The 13,350-nt window shown below is 42.0% G+C and overlaps 2 protein-coding genes across 3 annotated transcripts; one reads left to right on the forward strand and one right to left on the reverse strand.

The window, feature by feature from the left end:
* The first annotated feature begins 1,677 nt into the window (after positions 1-1,677).
* Positions 1,678-6,440, forward strand: ckap4 (cytoskeleton associated protein 4). The gene is made up of 2 exons (XM_020647729.3): positions 1,678-2,121; positions 4,430-6,440. The coding sequence occupies exons 1-2, from the start codon at positions 1,801-1,803 to the stop codon at positions 5,609-5,611; spliced, it is 1,503 nt and encodes a 500-aa protein (XP_020503385.2). The 5' UTR covers positions 1,678-1,800; the 3' UTR covers positions 5,612-6,440.
* A 1,506-nt stretch (positions 6,441-7,946) lies between these two features.
* ikbip (IKBKB interacting protein) lies at positions 7,947-13,021 on the reverse strand. Of its 2 annotated transcripts, XM_065951354.1 has the most exons (4): positions 12,566-13,021; positions 12,351-12,468; positions 9,244-9,453; positions 7,947-8,600 (listed from the first exon to the last, which is right to left on the reverse strand). In XM_065951354.1, the coding sequence occupies exons 1-4, from the start codon at positions 12,769-12,771 to the stop codon at positions 8,049-8,051; spliced, it is 1,086 nt and encodes a 361-aa protein (XP_065807426.1). In that variant the 5' UTR covers positions 12,772-13,021; the 3' UTR covers positions 7,947-8,048. The 2 variants fall into 2 exon arrangements, with proteins under 2 accessions (XP_065807426.1, XP_020503365.3); XM_020647709.3 differs by lacking the exons at positions 7,947-8,600; positions 9,244-9,453 and adding an exon at positions 9,639-11,141.
* Positions 13,022-13,350: the final 329 nt, after the last annotated feature.

The following is a 13,350-nucleotide window of genomic DNA, read 5'->3' on the forward strand; positions in this document are numbered from 1 at the left end:
TCCTTTTGTATTTTTGGTGTCCTCCTGTCAGCCCAAGAAAAGGGAGTGTTTTACTCACTGCATTTGTTAACTGTGCTTCAAGTTGTTGGAATGGCCCTTTTTAAGGATGGACTGCAGATTGTATTTAGAAGTGTTTCCGCTGGAGTGGAGAACAGCGAATGTTAAACAAAAAGTAAAACTTTGATCTTCTATCAAAAACTGTTTGAGTGGAAGTTCAACAGACCTCCTTTTTGTTTCTGCGTTTACTTGAAAGTTGGACCCTGTTCCCACTGAGCTGTTAATAAGTGCATAATAAAGTATGTATTAGCCTTTATAAGTAGTGTTTCCACTTTAGATCCAGTACCTGCAGAGGAGCTTTATTAACTCTTAATAAGTGCATTCTAAAGTATTTATTAACCTTCATAAGGCATTAATATGAACCTAATAAAGTCTTATGAATGTCAATAAACATCTTATGAATGTTGATAAGTGGTTTATAAACAAGTTTCTTTGTGTTAATTTATCTTACAAGACAATAATAATATTAATTTATAATTTAATTAACACTCATGAAGTCTTATTAATGTTCATAAACATCTTATTAATGTTTATGACGGTATATAAAGCGTTAGTACGTTTCTAATAAGAGCCTATAAGTGTCTTATGAGACATATTAAATTTGTTAATTATGCCTATATTAACACTTATATAGTCTTATTTGTGTTAATAAGAATCTAATAAGGTCTTATAAGTGACTTATAAGTGACTTATTACCTGTTATTAATGCTTATAACAAGCACCTTAATATAAAGTGTTACCCAAATCACTTTAAAATGTATCTTGTAACTAGTGACATCTCGTGTCAAAACCTTAGAAGCAAACACTCTTAACTCCTTTTGAAAAGTTGCTGATGGTCTGAATTGGTTACATTCATGTAACCAGAGAGAGCTGGTATGCATGTATGGATTTTTTTATTATATGGCCATTATAAGTGAGCTGAGTATCAAACACAAACAAACACACACTGAGAATGGGGTATTTGTGGACACTTTTATCAAAAGTTAAGGAGTGAAATAAAAATGATTAATTCACATTTGCAAGTGAGAAAGGCTCGTCTGAAGACTTGGAGGTTTAACTTGTTTGTCAGTGGATAGAGAAGCTGTGGTTTCCGATGTGTATGTAACCTTCATGGGCTTTAACAGCAGCATGCATGCAGGGCTGGGACTACAGCTGCCACGTATGAAAGGAGGAGCAAACTGGAGGGGAGAAGCAGCCCCTCCCTGCACCGCTGTGCACCGAAGAGCTTGCACTAAGTTTGCATCAGTATTTTATAACTGTCACGTATAGTGTGTAACAAACGAAGATATAACTAGTGGTCAATAAACACAGAGATTAAAATACGTGTCGCATCTTTTAGTAATAAGTTGGTGCATCGTTTCTTCCTTATCTGCTTTAAAGTCACATCCAGTCCACTTACTAGTGCAATTTCCCCTGCTTTCTTGGGTGCATAAAATATGGATTTTACTCCTGATGTTCAAATAAAGAATATTCGCCAAAGTTTAAGAGGAGTAGGAATCATTCATTATTTCCTGGTGTTTTATTATTCCCCGTTTTGCATGGGACTGCCCCCATCCGCATACCTCAGCGCTAAAAGCCCCCGTGGAAAGACACGACGCGCTCCCTGATACGCTGCCTGTCCGGTTTGGGGGCCTGGACTGGAAAACGTCTCCATCCACGACTGCAAGGAAACACCAGCAGCTCTCACACTCTCCATCACACACATACACACACACACACATATCAGCCAGCTCCCACTGAAAGATGACAGCAAAAAACCGACACAAGAACAACTCGAGCGACAAGACCCCCGCATCCATTCCCGAGGATGCGTCGAAGAAAAGCCCGAAGAGCAGCGCCAGCAACGGGGTGAGTGGCCCCGCACCTCAGGGGCCACAGTCAGGGAGCTGCCTCGGGCTGTTTTTCACCACAGTGTTTTATTTGGGGTTATTAGGAGCTGCGGGGTTTGCTGCTTTTTATCTACAACAGGTAGTGGAGGAGATTCGTGAGACCAGCGCGAAACATGAGGACAGTGCGCGACAGAACGCAGAGCTGAGCAGCAAAATGGAGAGTGTGGTTCAACAGGTATGTGGAAAAAGATGGGAATCAATGGGGAGAAGCATCTTGCTGTAGGAAACTGCATTTTCAGTTAAAACCACCCAAACTTTTGCAAACCTCCTACTGAAGGGGGAAAAAAAGCCTTACTAGTCCAAAGCAATGCAAAACTTTGTTGTTGCTCCATTACATAACTGTACATATAGCTGCTGTACTGTGTGGAGCCAAATGTGGGGGGTTGGGTCGCCTTGGTAAAGCTCAGGGATGATTTGGTGAACTCCTTGTACTTTTTCATTGAGAAAAGCTCAAAAAGTAAAACATGCATACAATTGCAAACATATTGATTTGATGCGTTCTTCCTGTACTTATTTATACAGCAGTGTATGTCAAATTGGTCTATGTTACTCTGGGATGTCGTGCAACTACTAGCCCACTGACTCAAGTTTAATGATGACTCACCTCTACTCGTGCAAATGTATAGGTGGAACTTAAAGTTCTGATTTTTTTTCCCTACTAGTCAAAAAGTCCAAATTAAGCTTCAATGATCATTTAAATGTTGTCACTTGCCAATAAATTCGACATATTACACTTAGCCTACTTTTTATACAACCTAATGTAATTAAATAAGCACATTGTTGAAATGTAATAAAGGAATGTTTAAGGAAAGGCCACAAGCTTGAGAGGAGCGTAGAAGTTAATTTAGGAATATAAATAAAGGAAGTTTTGTCTTAAATCAAGCTTTCAGTCACAGATGTGTCTCAGTTGACCTGTAGCCAACTCTGTCCCAGCTGGCAGAAAGCTGGGAGAGCAGAAATTCACTGAAGACCATGAACCACACAGTATGTTACAGTATGATACGATAAGATGCACTTTGGGAAATTTGTCTTGGACTCCAGACAAATGAGATGCCATCAAACGCTAATTTATCCCAAAAACAAATGTAGTATAATCTAGTTGAAGATGTACTTGTTGGTTTTGGAAGCCACTTAAGAGATAAGTTAAGATAATGATAATGCTACTTTTGTAAACATGCTGATTGCAGCTCAGGTTTGAGCAGATGTATAGACTATTAATCAATCCCTTAGGCTACTTTGTCTATTTTGTTTTTGATCTTTGGTAAGAATTTAAAAGAATCATCTACACAATTTTTTGAATGACACTTATCTCCTTTAAAAGCCACTGACACACACATCTTCACCATGTAGAGAGATCTAAGCTCACCTGTCAAGCCTCGTTATGTCTCCTGAGGATATGATTGGACAATAGCTGTTGGGGGAGGGGTTTAACCAAGGATGAAGTGTCTACATTATTTTTTTATTTAGATACTAAACCTTTGTTATCCATTGCCTCGGGGTAACATGCTGCAGAGAGACAAATTCTGATTGGGTAATTTCCTGCTCCAGGAAGTAGATTTGCTCGCATACATATTCAGTATGACAGTCAATGTTTCTGCTTTACTATGTAATGATACTGACAGGAAATGGACACAGAATGTTTTAGAGATCAAACAGTCATTCCCTCGGATGGTGAGTTTGAGGAGTGTGTGTGTGTGTGTGTGTGTGTGTGTGTGTGTGTGTGTGCTTTGGGACAACAGATGAAGAAGAGTAATTGACACATTCCTGAGGTTACAATCAAATGAATAATCAGGGTGTGCCCTCTGAAAAAGCACAACACTGATTGACATGATAACCCTGAAATCCAATATTCTGACTCTCTAAAACACACACAGATACACACACACACACACACACACACAAGCAGTCCCTTTGATCTATATGATAATATAATAAGCCTTCTACTTCTTTCTATAATGTATTAGTTGTAGTAGAAAGTTATGTGTTTATTGGATTTTTTGGCAGAAAAAAAACCAACTCATATATTAATTGATTGATTGTTTCTTCACTTTTCATGTGAATTAGAGAAAACTTGTTGTGTCAGTATACTTGGAGGTGCATAACCAATCTGGTCCAAAGCTGCTAAAAGATGAACAGAGAGAGTTTAGTGGTGGAGAAAAAAAACCACATCTATGCAACATTTCTGAGAAGTTTGATTACGCTCTTTTAAAGTACAGTTTGAATTTTGAATATGGAATACAAAAGCAATGATCTGCATTCCTGTCAAGAGAAAACAATCTTGAAATTTGGTCGTTTTGACTTTTTAGTTTAGAGCATTTTTTTCTACTTTTTAAAACTAAATAAACTATTTTTTATTTGTTATCTGGCAACGTGAACTGAGCTGATGTTTGCTGCCTTCTGGTTATACAGCAGTTACTGGATTGAAATGCATTGTTGGATGTGATAGATCACACTAAAGCTGTATTTTGTGCCGTCGTGTACAGGTGGAGTCTCTCAGGAGCATTGTGGATGGGCTGGAATCGTCACTGGGCATCACACGGATGGAGCTGGAGGGCGCTGTCACCCGGATGAAGCGGGGCGAGTCGGAGACGAGGAAGGTCGACGAGGCCCTTCAGAAGCTCCAGAACAATCTACTCAGGGACCTCTCCGACGGGATCAGCGAGGTGAAGGAGGCCAGAGAGCGGGACTTCTCGTCTCTGGAGAAAACTGTAGAGGAACGTCTGGCCGAGGTGAGTCAGTCCATCACGGCCAGCATGGCCGAGTTTACCGAGGCTCAGGGCGCGGCGCAGAGCCAGCTGGCTGATCTCAAGGCCCGTCTCGGTGACATGGAGGACCCCGCGCTCATAAAACAGGAGCTCTCTGCCATTGTCAATGCTGTAGCTGAACTCAGAACTGAATCAGCGGATTCTGACGCTGCATCAGATTCCCTCAGGCAGCAGATTGGTGCAGTGAGGGAGGAGCTGCAAACTCGTAACAAGGAAGTCGCCTCCTTGTCTCAGGAAGTAGAAACAGTGAGGTCCGTGGCTCAGGAGCACGTTGGGAGTCTGAGACTGTCACTGTCTGAAGCTGAGGTTGAAGTCCAGGCTCTCAAGGACAAAAGCGAGACCCTGGAGAGCAGCGTGGAGCAGGCTGCTGTCGCTGTCCGTAATGTGGAGAAGCAGGCGAGTGAAGCAGCTGCTCAGGTCAAGAAATCTTGGGACGACCTGGAAGCCAGAGTGAAAGCAGCAGAGGAGAGCGGAGATTCACTTTCCACATCCGTATCAGACATCAGCACAAGAGTGGAGTCACTATTTGGCAAATTCGATACCCATGAAAGCACACTGACTGCGCAAGGGCAGACCGTAGAGAAAGTCCAAACGGCTCTGGAGCAGGAGTTGGAGTCACTGAAGGGCCGAGTGGAGGAGGTCAAGTCCAGCATGGACACCCAAACCCAGCTAACCCTGCAGGTGAGCGACGTGACGAAGAGGATCGCCGCTCTGGAGGATGGCGGCAAAGTCAAGCCAGAGCAGCTGCAGAGCTTGACAAGCATGGTGGCTGGCTTGGAAGCTAAAGCTGCTAAGCTAGAAGGCCACGATCAGGCTATTGCCGCGCTACAGAAATCTCTGCAAGACACCACAAAGACGCTGGCAGGTTTATCCAAAACCCAGGACAAGAAGGGGAAGTAGGGATTTAAAGTTAGGGGTGTGACGTCAGGAAAACAAAAACATGGACAATCATTTTTTTCCTAAAGGATGCCAATTAACCATACTCACATGGCGGCCAATTTTTTCCCCCAATTGTAAGCTCAGATGCTGTTAAATTGTTGTACCACAGTGCCCTAAGTCATAAAAATCAAGTGAATCCATCAAGTCATTTGGTTAGAAAAGCTTACATTTCTTGCTAATGGTAATTGTAGCAAGGATGTGGCTCAATGCTAACATTAGCCTTTTTCTGAATGTAGCTAAGAGGCTATCAAATGTATCTTCAACATGAAAAAACGGCCAAAAGCCCTTCGAGATTTTCATTGTTTGGTGTCTTTTTAGTCACTGGTCAACCTAAAAGCAGTGAAATGAGTCAGATCCTCACAACATAAGGTGCCTTTATTACACTATTTAACCTTCCTACCCTGGGCTTGAGCATTGGAAGAAATGGCCGCAGTTTGATACGGTGACTCGCTCACTTTTTGCCTTTTTTCATGAAGAATTTTGTCTCAGACTTGATGGTTGATGTTGCACATTTTAGTAGCTAAAAACAACAACAACAAAAAAGGTTCAGTCAGGAGAGCGAGTCAGAGCTGAACTGCTGATCTGTGAATTCAAATCCAAACTCATTCTGCACTGTAGTTTTTCTATTTCTAATGTTTCCGTTTTTTTGTTTTTTTTTCATGTTACGTGCAAATGCTGTTTATTTACGACAAACCAGATGCAATAATGAGCTCTTTTTGAGCACTCCTTTTTTATTTACTACATGTTTTTTGTTTTTTTTACAAGAATAAAAAACTCTTGTTGACCCAGAGCTGTGAGGCATTGCTTCTTGGTGTCACGTTGACTTGTTGCTTCACTTTAGCTGCTTTCACTGTTACGTCATGGGTGATAATTGATGGTATGGGTGGAAATGGAAATTCACACTTTGAATTTAAGAAGAAAAAAAAGGACGCCCAGGTCATGTGAAAACCCTCAAAGGAATTCTCTCAATGATTCACATTTTTCTACCTAACCTGAAATACGTAACATGCAATCTTTATGGAGTTAGGACGCTTAACACCACATACAGATTGAACACCACATACAGCGCCCTGTCATACCTGCACAGATAACATGTCATTATCTCGATGGGTGTTTAGATGTTTCCCTCTTCCAGGTGTCCTGCAGAAATGTGCCTACTTGTTGAATGCTTGAGGTTCCAGTTGCATGGACACTCCAGCAGAAAACTTCAAAGTTATCTGACTTACTAGAATGGATGCTAATAAGCCCTTTGAGTGAAGAAGAGGACCCAGCAGAAGCAAGGAGAGCCTCTAAAAACACAACAAACTGGAATTTCAAGTTTTGGTAGAAGACGAGGAAGCTTTTGTCCAGGGTGAATCACGCAGCGTGAACAATGAAGTAACATGGTATGAACTATAGAAACTGCTTTAACTCTGAGGCTTGAAGTGGAGAAAGATGGGGCTTTGTGTGCATGTTGGAAAGTCATTAGAAATTTGAATCAACTGGAATTTTTCAGGCATTTCAAAAACAATTAAGACCAAATACATGGTCAGCTGCCTGTATGATCCACAAAAACAAATCAAAATGTGTTAATTTTCAAATAAGCAACTGATAGACACCATTATATTTGAGGTTGTTTCACTCCTGGTGCATCTACTTCCTAAGGTGCTGAAGCAATGAGCCAGTAATCTTAGTTTAGAATAATGACTAAACACAGGAGAAGGCTGTGCTCAAAGGTAGAAAAATAAACCCTCAAGCATGAAACGGATGATTCCTCTTCTTGCTGAGGGTTATTTGCAGGAGTTTATTTGTCAGGACTCGTAACTGTACACTCGTATACTCATATAGAAGCAGCTTTCCCCCTTATTGATGTTGCTTAATGTTCACCAAAGAGACATAATAGTTTTATTTATAACCCTTAGCAGTAAAGAAAACAAGTTTAGACTCCTATAATCCCAAAATGCTAAAATTTTGGCACAAGAATGTGTTCACAGGGAACAACAACCAAATCAAATCCGGACCAGGTCGCTCCAGAGGGGGAACATTTCTCATGACCTAACTTCAAAATCAAGTCATTACAACCTTTCAAAATGCTGACAGACCAGCCGCAAGATTGTTCAAAAGCATACCTCCCAGCTTTGTGCTTTAAAGGAAGAGTGTGCAACTTTTGACCCAGTAGACGTCGCCCTCGAGCATCAGCATGAAACCACAACAAACTGCTGTCTGGGGACACACCTCAAACCCACTCGCCTCACGTTCCCAACAAGCAGTTTAGTGTTTTTAATGTGTAAAATTTACAATAGCACAGGTTTATAGATTTTTTTGGGGGTATTAAAAAGATTTATTACATGGAAATTTCAAACATTGGAACAACAGTTGACCGGATTGTTGTGAAAATAGTTTCTTTGCAGTGTGTGTCTCATGTGTGTATATCAGATATATCAGCTATTTGACTAACCTGTTTAGCTGTAACACTTAAATCTCCCTCCACTGCAGTGAGGTTAGCTAATGTCTGCCTGAGCTCAGCAATCTCCTTCTCTCTCTGAGTCAGATCCTCTGCTAGTCTCCCTATCCGCAGAGTCAGGTCGGACAGCTGAGGCTCAAACGCCCCGAAGTCTCTCTTTATAGAAGCCACTTTTGGTTTCAGGTCGGCGGCGAAGGTCACCGTCCTGATCAGTCGAGCTCTGCCGCTCTCCAGCTCCCTCAGGCGCTCAGACGTGAGGTCGTCAGCCACAGCGAGTTCAGTGACACGCTTGCGGAGCTGCTCTATGGCCTGAGTGTTGCGTTCGGACGCGGCGCGGAGATTCGAGACTCGGTCGATGCTGCTGGTCAGCACATCCCCGATGCGTTTGATCATGCTACGCTCCACCTGAGAAGTCTTGTCGTCCAGCTCGCCCAGCTGAGTCAGCAGAGACTCCAGTTCTGACCGCAGACCGTCCATCCTGCGAACGTCAGTCCTCACTGACGCCACCTACAGGAGGAACACAGAAGGACAGAGAGCAAGAAACATTATTGCAACAGGTATGATGGGGGGAGTAGACATTTCCACTTAATCTTCATATATTTGTGCTGATTGCATTATTTAATCTAATGAAGAGAGGCTTTATGGCCAATAAATAACTTCCCAATTTACTATTTTCTATTCATCATAGGTGCCAAACTGAAGAGTTCCCTTGCATCGCTTTATATGCAGTTACACATTTTGAGACTCTTCTAATGTCTTGTGAATTTTTCCCAGCAAAACAAAACAAAGACAGAACTTTATGCAAATGTTTTGATGGACAAATCATTGCTTTAATAATCATTTAAGACAACAACTGATGGTTGCAGCTCCATGGATGTTTGGATTTAAAGTTGTTCTGTTTTATTTGAGGGTAACTATTTATTATTGGATTTCGGACAAAGCGAGGAGAAGAGAGGAAATGAAATCAGCTTTTTTTTTAAACTATTTATATTCACATACAACAAGTGTAAACGGTTATTCACAGCCTTTTCTTTTCTGCCTTTGGTTAAATTGTGTTCCCTACATCTGGATCAACAGTTTGCACAAGTGAAGGACAAACGACTATTTTCCTCACGAGAATCAGTAAAATAAAAGACATGATGGGACACACCTTGTTGTTGAAGTCCTTTGAGATGGCCGAGGTCCGATCTTCGATCTGTCCCACAGCGTCTTTCAGTGCAGTCAGGCTGGTTTGGAGCTGGGTTCGTTTCTCAGTCAGCCCCGAGGACCACTCCTTCAGCCGGCTCACATCCTGCTCAAAACCCTCCAGACGGGGCTGCAGAGCCCCGAGACCCTCCAGCATCGGCTGGACGCTCTCACACTGAAACAGGACAGACAAGAAATACATCGATCGATGGAAACAACAGCAACGAGTGTGTGACTTTAGGAGCAACTTATTTAAAGTGGTCATATATTAAAAGACATCATTTCAAGTTAGTGGATTTTAGTGCTCAAGAGGGTTTAGAAGAAGGAAAAGCATTTTAATTTAAAAGGCACATTTTATTAAATAAGTTCAGATAACACTGACTCATACGTAGTTAAAGAAAAATACATTCTACTGATCAGTTTATTTTATGATCAAATAACTGATTTGTGTTCGGTCTACAAAAGGTCAGGTATATATAAAAACTTATTTCTTTAAGACGTCATGAAATCGCTTCTACTCCTTCAAACATCCAATGGAAACTCAAAAAATCCAAATGTACAAATGAAAAAGAAAAGAAAAGCAAAAAAAAACAAAACATGAGGATTAATTGCTAAAAGCTCTCATGATGCTTTATCAGGAAAGACTCACCCACATGTTGCTATATTTGTGTTTTAGTTCAAATGGCTGGCTTGAAAGTAACTGTATGTGATTTAAACAAATACTAAAGAAACCTAAAAGCTGTCAATCCACATTAAACAAACATTATAATAAATAGTCTAGACTGCGCTTGTCTTATAGACGGCACGTGTACCAGAGTTCATGTTGAAATCAGGAAACTTTAATGCAGTGACATGAGACTGAGGTGCACATATTGAAAAACATTCACATAAGTCTTTTAGTCTTTGGCAGAAAATTCAGACACACTCCTCTCCCCTAGTCGGCTCAAAGGAGTGACATCATTCAGTGATGTCACCAGGAAGAGGTTGAGTCATTTCTTCATCTTTTTCCCATTCCTCCCAGGGCTCCTCCTCCTCCTCCTCCTTCCAGCCTTCTTCCTCTAAAGCGTCCCGCTGGCTGTCGATCGTATTTTCCTTCAGGACCATGGTGAGTTCACGGACTGCCTCCTTGACCACGGAGAGCTCGTTCTTCATCTTGAGGATGCTGTTTTGAGCGTGCAGTGTGTCCAGCTCCTGCCTGATCTCCAGGATTTCATTCAGAGCTTTCAACATGCTGTCTTCAGTCCCAAACACCTGCAACGTCACCTCCTCGAGACGTTTCTCCGCCCCACTCAGGTCACCCCCCAGCCTCAGGATGGCGCGCACAGCCTCCTCCACCTGCGGAAGGTGCCTCTCACACTCTTGTGCCCGGGGGATGTGCTCCTCCAGCTGAGCGGTGAGCTCTGCCTCCTTCTTGCTCAGGCTGCTGATCTGCACCTCCAGGTGGTGGATCTGCTTGGTGTTCCAGTCTAAATGTTCCTGCGTTCGCTTAGTGTCGTCCTCCTCTGTGCGTTCCAGAACTCGGGCATTCCTCTTGGTGCTGTCCTCGAGCTCCTGCAACCTCTCTTCCAGCAACCGGGCCCTCCGTTCGGCCTCGTTCACCTGGTCTGTGGCTCCAGCATGGGCTTCCCGGGACTCGGCCTTCAGAGCAGCCAGGTCAGAGGAGATGGCGGCCAGTCGTTCCTGCCACGTCTCCGTTACATTGAGGAAGTGGGCGTTGACGGTCTGCAGGTCACGGCTGGCAGAGTTCTCGTCGGCTTGCATGGCCATGACAGAAGCGTGGAGAGTGGAGATGTCCTGCTGGAGTCTTGTTGCCAAGGAAACAGTGGAGAGCGCTTCCTGCAGGTCGTCCTCAGAGGCGGCAAGCTGCAGCCGCAACACAAAGGACATACGAGGGCTGTTTCTGTGGGAGCTCTTTGGTCCTCAGCATTCATACACGATTAAATCAGAAACTAAGTGCATGCAAACATTCAACCGAATTTGAAATTAACTTAAATTGTTTTGATACCAGACATTGTGTTGATACTATAGATCAGTGGTGTCCAAACTTTTTTTTCTTGCGGGCCAAAATTGTCGCGTTAGAATCGCTCGCGGGCCACAGGTTTTTTTTGTTTTTTTTTTAAATATAGTTGAAAAAATAGTAAGGCTTTGTAGATCAGAATCAAAAGGCTCGCTAAAGAAACCCTTTAATAAAAGATAAATCAAATATTTTGATTTCTTCATTCTACTTTATTTGTTTTTTTTCTCAGAATCAAGCCTGTGACGTGGTTCATTTTTTTTGGAAAAGCTTTCTGCATTTAGCTCAGGTCATTAAATGGTTAAACAACAGTCCGCTTGTTTGCAAAAACTTTCCATACGTTTTTTTTCATAGTTTACAAAAAAATGTGGAAAATAGTAAAAGCTGTAGATTTAAAAAAAAACAACAACAACAACATACATGTTACTGAACATTTTCTATTTTAGGAATATTGTTCAGCCCTTGTTAACATGAAAAAGAAAAACAAGATAATGTGCCGATCTTAATCAAGGCCTCGGGCCAAAATCTTCTGATTCTTCATTTGAAGTCACGGGCCAAAACGGGCAAAAAATCCCCTCAAGGGCCGCAAATGGCCCTCGGGCCGCACTTTGGACACCCCTGCTATAGATGTAGGAAGCATGCATGATGGATGAGTTGACCTTAGTTGAGGGAAGACAAAAAAAAAACTGAACAGACAGGCAATACTTTGCATGCAGAGGTTACTTCGTCAGGTTTTTATTTCTTTTACATTTGACATCTTTTTATTAGGATTAAAAAACTGAAAATGTAATTAATTTTGAAAAGCTGACTGCAGCTTCAGCCAAATAGCCTAGGCAGTAATTAATGTTAGGTCTGTTTCCAGAGTGGAAAGCAGTTCCAGTAATAATGTGGGCACCACAGACAACCATTGTATGAGGGTCCCAGAGTCCAAAACCCCCTGGGGACACACTAAAAAAGCTGCCTCCACTCCGGCTTCTGTTTTAAAATAAAATTGTGTGAATGGGCCCTTTAAAAACTACACACATCAAATCAGCTCAAAACCTGTTCCATGAACGCACCTTTTTAGAAACTTTAAGCACTTCTTCCTCCATGTTAAACAGACTTGAAGTCTTCCCATGTAAGAGTTTGAACTTCTCCTCCATTGCCGAGAACCTCTCGTTCTGTTGCAGCACCATCCTGAATCACAGAAAGGTACACAAACTCAAATCAAGGAAACACTTCACAGAAACACATGCAGAAAATGTACAGAGGAAGCTTCTTTTTTTTGACTCACCAACTCAAAGCTCCACATGCAGCAAGCGACAATAAGCACATTATGCTTCTCGTATCGAAACACGAAGATGTCTTATTTGCTGCTGCGTAGTTTCCAGCTTGCGTTTTGGTTTTTTTATCTTCATCTTTACCATTTGAAGCCGACGTCTCCGACACTTCGTCACTTTGTTTTGGTGATTTCTTCCTCTGCTTTACCTCAGTAGGCATTTTAGCACACTGGCACACTAGTTGTAAGTTTGGTTGTGTATGGAATTCAGCAAACCCTATAGTAGGCTAATAACAGTCTTAACTCTCCATTAGTTCCGCTGCAGACTTAAATAAGACGACTGTTTTTAAGGTGTGTTCATAATGGATACATTCAAGCAGAAGTATTTTAAATCAAAGTATCATCTGCTACGTTTGTCGTGTTTCACCGCTACATGTATCCTCTCCATGTATCCTCAGCTGCTTCGGAAAAATGCCGCCTTCAAGTGCTCCTCTCCGGCTCGTAAAAACAAACTCTCCCAACCAAGTTGCTTGTGTAAAGCATCCAAAATGCAATTGCGAAAACATAAATCTTGAATGGGGGGATGAGGGGGGGGTTACATCGTTATATTTAAGCTGTAGTAGTTATAAGTACAAAGTGATTCAAAACAATGTTACAGTTGAATGTCACGCTTTTCGGTTTATTGTTGGTCTAACTTTTCTCCTGTATGAAACACTCAGATTTCAGACATTTTAAGACGTACCATAAACGCCTCAGCCAGCCACGTAAGCGTATGCCAAACTATTTTCTGAATGTGGCTA

This window comes from Labrus bergylta, chromosome 23, assembly GCF_963930695.1.
Source record: "Labrus bergylta chromosome 23, fLabBer1.1, whole genome shotgun sequence".
Classification (NCBI taxonomy): domain Eukaryota; kingdom Metazoa; phylum Chordata; class Actinopteri; order Labriformes; family Labridae; genus Labrus; species Labrus bergylta.